Here is a 10,043-nt window from a genome sequence, read left to right as displayed (position 1 = left end):
CTTGTAACAACCAGCGACATCCAATATGCTTGGCCCGGGATCATCGTCCCCTGTGTGTCCATTGTGTGTTCTGTTAAGTGCTTTATTGATTAGCCATGAGTTAATTACAAATTACATCAAACTGTGGGCAGACTGAGGCGGCTTGTAACATGGCTGCAGAATCCATCCTGCTGGAGCTGAAACATGTTGACTGGATGCGCACACACGCACGCACGCGCGCACGCACACACACACACACACACACACACACCTGCAGGCGAACCTCAGCAGGTTACATTAGTCACCCTCATTTCCTCCCTATTAACATCCATGCATTTATGACATTTCACAGAGCCTTATCGACGCTTTAAGGGCATGCAATATTTTCTGGGCAATTGTAGTGAGAAGGGTAGAATTAGAAACAGGAGGTTTCTGCAAAAGTCAGTGGATATGCACCCGGAATACTTAATTCTGTGGAGCACAACTTGACACACCCTATGCAAAATTATGAGAGTGTGGTAAATCCACAAGCAGACCTTTGCAGGCTAATGTATTCTGGATTTAAGCACCATTGTAAAATCCATAACATGCCTGCACCTGACCCCCCCCCCCCCCCCCCTGCAACTCCCCCAAACAATGCCACAACATCTGACTTTTGCACAAAGTTAAGAAATGTAAATAATCCCCATTAAAAAAAAACAAACAACAATAATAATCATTGCAATTTGCAGCAGCAAGCACTTTTCCCTATAGCCTTCTTTTTTTTCTTTTTTTCCCTTTTCATCCTGTGTCAGTTTCTCTTTGACATTGCCATGTACTTTGCAAAAAGAAAAAGGAGCGGAAAAAAAAAATCTTTATCAAATCCCCATTCTGAGGCTTTCAATAAGGCAGGCCATTACCTCACTGGCGCTTTTGTTCGGCCTATACAAGAGAGAACAAAATGGTTATTCAGGAGGACGCTTTAGATTTTTATTGTGGGCTCGCTATTCACAAAGAGCACCGTTATTGTATTAAAAAGAACCATCTGTGGCAGAAACAATGGCTTCAAATTATCTGTGAATACCCAGTGAACAAAATATAAAGCTTTTTTCCTGCTCATTATGTGGGCTAAGCTAGGGGGTGGAAGATAGGAGAGGAGAGGCATAGACTTTGCTATAACTGACTTTTGTTGTTCTTGCTTGCATTCTTCTCCTTTTTAAATCGGCCCCCTTTTCACATTGTGTGTCGCCATAAACGGCTTTTCTTGTTGCAGGGCTCGCGGAGAGAAGACAGCGGCGGCTCCAGACAGAGAGCGGGGCTCCGCCGAGCCGCACGCCGGGCGAGGCGCGCCGGCGGACGGATCGGAACTGCGCGGACTACCGGGGAGCGCGTCTGTGTTTGAAGGGTGGGGGGGGGTGGTGGTGGAAGTTTGTGGACACGCTGGAGGAGAGAGGGGGGGGGGGGGGGGGGGGGGGGGGTACCGGGATGGATAACCGGCGACTTGGAGCTGCGCCCCGGATAGACTGTGGCTTCCTCGTCGGGAAGGAAACGAGTGAAATATATGGAGGAGGCTGAGCGAAGAAATGGCATCTGGTATAATTTCTGCCAATCAAGACGAGAGGAAGACTACTCCCAAACTGGCAGTAAGTTGGAGTGCGGCGGAGAGGAGAAGCCCTGTGTGTGTGTGTTTGTGTGTGTGTGTGTGTGTGTGTGTGTGTGTGTGTGTGAGAGAGAGAGAGACGGTGTAAGTGTGTGTGTGTGTGACGGTGTGTATGGTAGTGTGTGTGTGTGTGTGTGTGTGTGCTGGTGTGTGTGCTGGTGTGTGTGGGGGGAAAAAAGCATGTAGTGTTGTGGAATGACACCGCATGGCATCGTGCGCTTCACTGTCAGACTTCTCGTTGGCCGCTTTGATTTTCGGCGACGCGCAAACATTTACGCAGTGTGAAAATATGCACAAACATATAATCCAAATAGTTTTGCCGTGAGTTATCTTTTTTTTTTTTTTTAAGGTATTTTGTGCAGACATTATGAATAGTATCAAGTTGAAGTAGGTAAAAATTCAACTTGAGGTCGCGTTTTACGCGCTTTATTTTATTACAATTTGATATTGCGCATCAATTAAGATTAAGATTTGTAAACATTTTGAGTGTTATTCCTGCTTTATATTTGATTAGCTTCGAGTCTTTAAATTATCTTAAACATTTGTGCGGGGCTGTGTTTCATAATTGTACTCTATTATCAAGCATATATTATTTATTATGTAATAATTTTATTTCCGGCGTCTCAAACTTATTTTGGATAAACAACCATGATTGAACCACAAATGTCGAAGAAGCAAAATTCCTTTTCAAATAATAACTCAGTCATTTGTCTATCACTTTGTTTGTATATGTTTTATCAAATAATGACAAATGTAACACCATTTACAATTTTTAAAAAAAGGATGAAATGATCGTGTCTACTAATTACCGAACGATATTTATTATTGTTTTATATAAGTGTTTGAAATCGCCCCCGGTCCTTTATACGGCCCCTAGTGGTAAGAAAAAACAAGTTTAATTCCAATTAATCCGAAATCTGCTTCACTCATAATTATTATTCTGGGTGTTTGGGTTTTTTTTTTAAATCTTATTTGCTATAATTCGCACAAAAATCACTTCGATGTTCTCACAAATATATTTTTACTATTAAAGTAGTTTCTCGTGGTTAAAAGGGTTGGTCTCCATTGCCCGTATTATTATTATATTTTTCTAACCTGTTGTAGTTTTTTTTCTCACTTGTTTTTCCACCTGAATTTGTTCAGCCACAAAACCGTATTTCGGTGTCACAGCGTGCCCCTGGCTGTATTTGCTGTATCCTGCCCAACCTGATGTCGCGGGAGGGGGCTTACAAGTGGTCCGAGGGAGCCGCCCCACTAGTTTCTCCTGTTTTTTTGTCAAACAACGGCTTTAATTCAGGGTGATTGTGGATGCAGGGCCATTCCCGGCTGGCCGGGGCCTGCTTTCAGAGAGCTGCAGGGTCCCGCTGTTCCTTTATTATCATAAGCAGATTAGAGGTAGCGGGGAACACACTCAGATGCAGATAGCAGCCGAGCGGCCCATTTCAACCTTGCATTATAATGGACCGAGCTGCATGTGTCGCCTCTCGCAGCCTATTAAGCACAAGATGAATCTTATGTAAGGTTGCCGGGGCCGGCATAATGAGAGCACTGGGGCTCCGCTCCTCCATTTATTATCAAATGACTAAAACAAAATAATAAGGCTTGATCTATTCACTTTCAATTATGATTTAATCTGGGGACACGCATTTAAATTAAATTATTTCAGGTGTATGTACTTGATCTATCTTTAATTATTGGGGCTGTCTGGCTTTGCAGATGTGTGGCAGCCTTGTCTCTGCTCTCGGGTATTTTTGTTTATTATTTTACATTGTTGAAGTATTGAATCGTTGTTTTTTATGCCATTTCTCTTCTTCATTTTCATGTGTTTTTTTTAGTTTTCTGTTGGATAAACTAAACTTCTCAAATCAGCCATGTCGATTGCTCCTCTCCAGTTTGAGGGCAAAAAAAAAAAAAAAGAAAATCTCGGCTGCAGTTTCTTTTCCGTCCAGTAGGCGGCGCCGGTGTCACGTACAGCGCGACCCATAAGAGCTTCAAGGCTTCAAGGCAGGGTTGAAAAGCGCTGAAACAAGTGGCAGCACCGCTTCCATCCCCTGGAAACTTTAGTCGTTCCGGACAATAAAGCCAATATGAGTGTGTGATGTTTAGATTGACAGTGTGTGATGACCGGTTTCAGTCCATAACGATGTCCGGTGGTGGTCCGGTGTGGTTTAAAACGGCCGGGCAGGTGGAGGCCACTTCTCATTAAATGGCCCGACACGCTTGTTCGGGCTCATATGAATGAGCTGAGTCTTTTGTGGCGAGCACACTTTATCTTAAAATATTCCTCACCTTTATTTCTCCTCGCGTCGTGTCTCCCCAACCCCCCCGGTACGTACTAAACCCCCCCTTCACCGTCCACAAAGCCCTAACAACAACAGCAGCACTGGCAGTGGAAGTGGAGTGGAGTTGGGTCTTTGTCCGGACAGATGTAGCGACAACATCCCAAACAAAACCCGCTTATTTGTGCTGAGATGAGCCCCGTCTGCCTTCTGTGTGTTGGCATTCAACTTCACTAAACAAAAGGGGACTGGGGGGGAAACATCTTGGATTACCTTTCCTTCTTTTCAACGCTAAAAACCAGCCCCGCGCGCACGTTTACGCACGCACACACACACACACACACACACCGTGGCTATTCAATGTTTTGAGTTAACTAACAAAGTTTATTTAAGTGTTGTCGTGTTATTGCGGGTGTAAGTGGTGGTGGTGGGGGTGTTTAGTGACTTTTTTTTCATCTGAACAACAGCAGTGTCACGGGCTGTGACTTATGGCAGAATAATGCCGAGGTTTTCTTTTTTTTTTTCCCACGACACGTGATAGTGACACATATGAAGTTTGATCTTTTTCGTGGCATTTCAGCCCCCCCCCCTTTTTTTTGTGGCCTGCAAAGTGACTCTGGATTTGTTGTTTCAATATTGCAACAGAATCCAGAATCGATTTAATAAACTCGTTAGGCAGACATAATGAGTGTTTTAATGATTTTCAAACTTCCCCCCAAAAAAAATCTTGTTTATGCATAAAGTTTTAAAGGTAGCACTTTTAACTTCATCCTAGAAGGACGCAAAGTATTTGCAATACTTTAAAATGAAATCTCATCATGATGGTAGATTGAGAGATATTGCTCCCGTGCCAATAGGTGTTTGTAGATTTAAAAACAACAACAACAAAAACCTTCCTGGGTCTGGAAATAGTAAATATGTACTTTGTATTGGCTCATGTGGGCAGCCTGAGAGCGAGTGTGTGCCTGTGCGTTTCGGGGCTGGCAGTCCCCGCCTCCTTATGCTAATTAGGACCTCCCATTGGCGTGTCAGAGGGGAAGACCGGCTCTGATTGGCCAGATGGAAACCATTTATTCGCTGACAGTCCGGGTCTCATGAATGGTTGTCTATTAACTTGTTCAAAAACTATCTGGAGTTGTCAAGGCTCGGGCGGACAGAGGCGGAAAAAAAAAAAAAAAAAAAAAAAGTACAGTTTGTTGATGCTTTTTGGAAGAAGCGACGGGGGAAGTTTTGTGGACACCACATAGTAAGGGGACTTACTGGAAGACGGCACGCGCACAAGTACTGCGACACGCACCGCGAGGGAGAGAGTGAGAGAGAGAGAGAGAGAGAGAGAGAGAGTGAGGGAGAGAGTGTGTGGAGACGCGGCTTGTTGCTTGTTGTTTTTTGTTCGGAGGAGGAAAAAGTTGCAGAGCAAATCGACAGGTAACTTTTGAGCAGCGGCCCCGGCGCCTCTTTCCACTGTCCGCCTCTGACTCGTTGGGAGTTTTGTCTTTTGCGTCCTGCGACGGGAGCTCCGACCTGAAAGCTGTTCCCGATGTATAACATGATGGAAACTGAACTGAAGCCCCCTGCTCCCCAGACCAACACGGGGGGCACGGGCAACAACAACTCGTCCGGCACCGGTGCCAACCAGAAAAACAGCCCGGAGCGCGTCAAGAGACCCATGAACGCGTTCATGGTGTGGTCCCGGGGCCAGAGGAGGAAGATGGCGCAAGAGAATCCCAAAATGCACAACTCGGAGATCAGCAAGAGGCTGGGAGCTGAGTGGAAACTTCTGTCGGAGAGCGAGAAAAGACCCTTCATCGACGAAGCCAAGCGGCTACGGGCCCTGCACATGAAGGAGCACCCGGATTACAAATACCGGCCCCGTCGGAAAACCAAGACCCTCATGAAAAAGGACAAGTACACCCTGCCCGGCGGGCTCCTCGCGCCGGGGGGGAACGGCATGGGGGCCGGGGTCGGGGTCGGGGCCGGACTCGGCGGCGGGGTGAACCAGCGCATGGACACCTACGCGGCGCACATGAACGGCTGGACCAACGGGGGCTACGGCATGATGCAGGACCAGCTGAGCTACCAGCACCCGGGACTGAACGCGCACAACCCGAGTCAGATGCAGTCCATGCACCGCTACGACATGAGCGCGCTGCAGTACAACTCCATGACGAGCTCCCAGAGCTACATGAACGGCTCCCCGACCTACTCCATGTCCTACTCCCAGCAGACCACGCCGGGCATGACCGCCCTGGGCTCCATGGGGCCCTCCTCGGTGGTGAAGTCGGAGTCGAGCAGCTCCAGCCCCCCCGTCGTCACCTCGTCGTCCCACAGGGCCGCCCCGGGCTGCCAAAGCGGAGATCTGAGGGACATGATCAGCATGTACCTGCCCGGGGCGGAGGTCAGCGAGCAGAGCGCCCAGACCCGGCTGCACATGTCCGGCCACTACCAGAGCACCGTGCCCGGGACGACGATCAATGGCACGCTGCCGTTAACACACATGTAAGAGAGACACACAGCAGAGAGAGAGAGAGAGAGAGAGAGAGAGAGAGAGAGAGAGAGAGAGAGAAAGAGAGAGTGTGAGAAAGAGAAAAAAAATGAACTTTTATATGAGAAACTGTGGACTACTTAACGTTGGACTATTTTTGTACAGAAAAATTTCGGGGTGGGAAAAAGTTGTATAAAAGTCTCTCCAGGAAAAATGACACACGACTCTTTCATTTTTATTCTAAGGAAGCTCTAGAGGAACTGTAGGAGATCCCCCCCCCCCTCTTCACTGGTGGATGAAGTTTGGAAGACTAGAAAGTGGGAGTCGCAATCAAATGTTTTATTATTGCAATCACCTTTTGTACAGTATTTATCAAAGAAACATTACAATCAGATGAAATTGTTAAACTGCAAGAGGTTGCATTTTTCTTTTTTCTGTTTACTTTTTTTTATATATATATAAAGCAACGCCAGTTCTGCAGAAAAATATTAAAAGTGAAAATTGGTAGAACTGGAATAATATGGGAGCGGCCAGTAAACGGTCCTTAATTACTGCAACCATTGGAAAGAAAAGGGACATAAAACGAAGCAGGTAATACTGTTTTTTTTTTTGCATTTAAGGTCAATGTTACTAAACATTTTATTTCTTAAAAAAAAAAAATAAGACACTTTTTCTTTCTCTCATACAGCTTAAAATATAGGTTGTTAATTTATATTTCCGTCTCCCACTTTTCATCTGTTAGAGGTATGACGCTTGTGCTTATTATTTTCTAATTGATTTGTACAATTTCTGTATATTTACTGTGATATTTCAAGTTTTTATTTCAAAATCCATTCCCGTAGTTGTATTTTAAAAATTGTGGCCTGTACGCAGAAGCCAACCACTCCATGTATATATACCGAAACTAATACCATCCTTATAACAGTTACAATTTCAGCTGAGTATATTTTTTTTTCAATATGCAGTTTGAAATGAATAAATTTTGGAAATTTGGATACTTGAAATTGTCTGAGTTTTGATTTTATTTCTGTCAATTTCTCAAAGTGCAGGATTTAGTTGTCGTTTGTATGTGGAGCTTTTCTTGTCCTTAGTGTAAATTTACTTCTTTTTTCCCCCTGCACATCTTTGTGAATCATTTTTAAATCGTCTTGTAAAATTATTATCTAGGGGCTATTTGCCTCCTGATGAAAATAACGTTTCTATTTTCTAGTGCCTGCGGATGGCCCCAGCAAGCCAAAGTTTGTTTGCCAAAAGGGGGAAGATTTTTCCATCAAAATACCCAACGTCCCCAGGTATAGACTGTCATTTCTCCTCTTCTTTAATCGGTCAATACTGCTGTCAAAGGCCCAATTTACATTTGAAGATGTATATTTAAAAAAAATTATAATAATAATATTCCAACAATGCAGCAGATTTTATTTTGGTATTATGAAAATTGATTTTGAAAGAGGAATAATCAGACAGCATTAATGACAATCGATTTGTGTGCAGGTGCAAATCGAATACATTTTTTTTTACAGAAGTGCAACTTAATCAAATATTTCACGCTATATTTGTGTATTTTCTATTTGGTGTTGACACTGCGGCTCTCAGCGCAGGCCCTTTTGCTGGACCACTTTAGATTTCATCTAATATTATTACTATTTTATATGTGTTGGTTTTTTTGGAAGCATTATCTGTCTTCTTTTTTTTCTTTTCTTTTTTTTTTTTAAATCGTAGCGCTGAGCTTATCAGGATAAAATGTCCCAATTCGTTGTCAATTGAAGGTGAGCCCTCTTGAAGGGAACCAGGCAAGCGGCACTGGGCGGGATGCAATTTTTTTTTTTTTTTTTTGTTATTCTGTCCCTTGTAATAGCTCCACGCAGATACTCGAGTGTGGCCATTTTAATTTAATGTTTAATCAAACGGGGCCTGCTGTTCCCCGTTAACCCTGCTTCTCATGGTTCAGGCTCTCCCGTGACTCCATGCATGCACACATAAATAGCTCCTGACACCTTATATATATATATATATATATATATATATATATATATATATATATATATATATATATATATATATATATATATATATATATAATACTGGACCGCTTCCAAGAAAATCTTCCCAAGCATCTCTCTGCCAGACAGGCTGATTTCCCCCCTTCTCAAAATAATAATCCTTATGATGAGCTAACAGCTCGCCCTGAATTTAACTAACGGTTTTAAATCAGGGGGGTGTGTGTCTGTGTCTGCCAGTGTGTGTGTGCAGCGAGGTAGATTAGGGCCGTTGTGTCTTTGGAGGCTGGGTCCCCGGGGAGCGGCAGATGAATATATGAAGAGGCCCCTTGGTATTTATCCGTCCACTTCTCGCTCTCTGTCTCTCTCTCTCTCTCTCTCTCTCTCTCTCTCTCTCTCTCTCTCTCTCTCTCTCTCTCAGTTTTCTCTCCGTCGGACCTTCTCGAGGTCAAGGGATCATTGGTCATTAATTATTTATCCCACAATTGGTTGTAATAACCGAGCACGCCGGTGATAAACAATTTGTTTTCTAAAAGGTCGGGGCTGGTTAGACACATTAAAGCCTCTCGTTTTATTCCCATGTACTCAGAGACCCTTGCAGGCCCCAGGACCCCCCACCACCACCACCACCACCGCACCCCCAACCCCGTGAAATTATTATTTTTTTCCCTCGGCTACACCTTTGATGTGATGGAGTGGGGGGGAGAAACGCTTTTTGAACGGAGAGAATATGTGATGTGTTTGATGATCTCCTTCCATTTTCTGCGCAGTATCATAATAAGACCTGTGGTTTATTGGTAACGCCTGTGAAGATAGCATGTTGACACAATCAGGATCCTCACCCTGAGGCCCCTGGCTGCTTTCAAATAGGAAAACAAGCCCACAACCGAAAAGGATCGCTTTTTGGTGGCATTTCGTTACACGTTAGATGTGTATTTTTTTAGTCAAGAGAGGTTTTTAGTTGTTGTTGTTGTTGCTTGTCTTGTCTGTATTTAATGTTTAAATTTCTTTAAATAAATCGTTTCTCTAAATTCGTTTGGCCAAATAGCCACAAACTAGGACGCTGTGTAATGTTTCAACAGAAAACATGGATATCATGTTGTTTCAGGAGCCAAGAATAAAAAAATGTTAGCCGGCTTTTAGCCCCCCTGTGCTTTCCAAAATCTTGATTTAATCTCGGAGCTGCTTTAAACTCAGTGGCACTCCTGTTCAAACAGTAAATAAAGGCGCTGCTGCTCGGCCCGGACAGGTGACACTGGGAATCAGGTGTCTCAAGATGTTCCAGCAGCGCATGTTGTGTTCAAGGCAAGATGGTGGACGGAATGTAGCCCTGCGATAGAAATGGGTGTTCACCACTGGCATGGTGGCCTGAAGACGCATATTTTTGACTGGTAGCAAGAGTCCGTGCTTTATAATTTAAGATTTCTGGCGCAACAAAATGTTTGGTGGGTGCAAGTAGAATTTCTTTTTTATTTTCAGGGGTGTGTGTTCCATAACCCCCCCTCCCCCCCACCCCCCCCCCCCCCCCCTCGCGTGCAGAGTCTGGCTTTCGCAGATCGAGGATATTTGGCCTGCAACAGGTGGTAAGCGCGCGCCTCAGGTTTTTTTTTTCCCCCCTTTGGTCCTGGTTTAAAAAAAACAACAAAACTCCCAGATGTTATCTATGA

General features: G+C 44.3%; 1 protein-coding gene across 1 annotated transcript; it reads left to right on the top strand.

Annotated features, from left to right (window-relative positions):
- The first annotated feature begins 5,032 nt into the window (after nt 1–5,032).
- On the top strand, nt 5,033–6,675 carry sox2 (SRY-box transcription factor 2). Its single transcript, XM_080505637.1, has 2 exons — nt 5,033–6,393; nt 6,625–6,675. Exons 1-2 carry the CDS (start codon nt 5,435–5,437, stop codon nt 6,632–6,634), a joined length of 969 nt encoding a protein of 322 aa, XP_080361763.1. The 5' UTR covers nt 5,033–5,434; the 3' UTR covers nt 6,635–6,675.
- Nucleotides 6,676–10,043: the final 3,368 nt, after the last annotated feature.

This window comes from Blennius ocellaris (genome assembly GCF_963422515.1).
Source record: "Blennius ocellaris genome assembly, chromosome: 12".
NCBI lineage: Eukaryota > Metazoa > Chordata > Actinopteri > Blenniiformes > Blenniidae > Blennius > Blennius ocellaris.
Note: the sequence above shows the minus strand (reverse complement) of the source record. Positions and strands in the feature narration are given on the sequence as shown.

Coding starts and splice junctions, on each gene's coding strand:
- sox2 (XM_080505637.1), top strand. CDS start 5,435: ATGTATAACATGATGGAAACTGAACTGAAGCCCCCTGCTCCCCAGACC.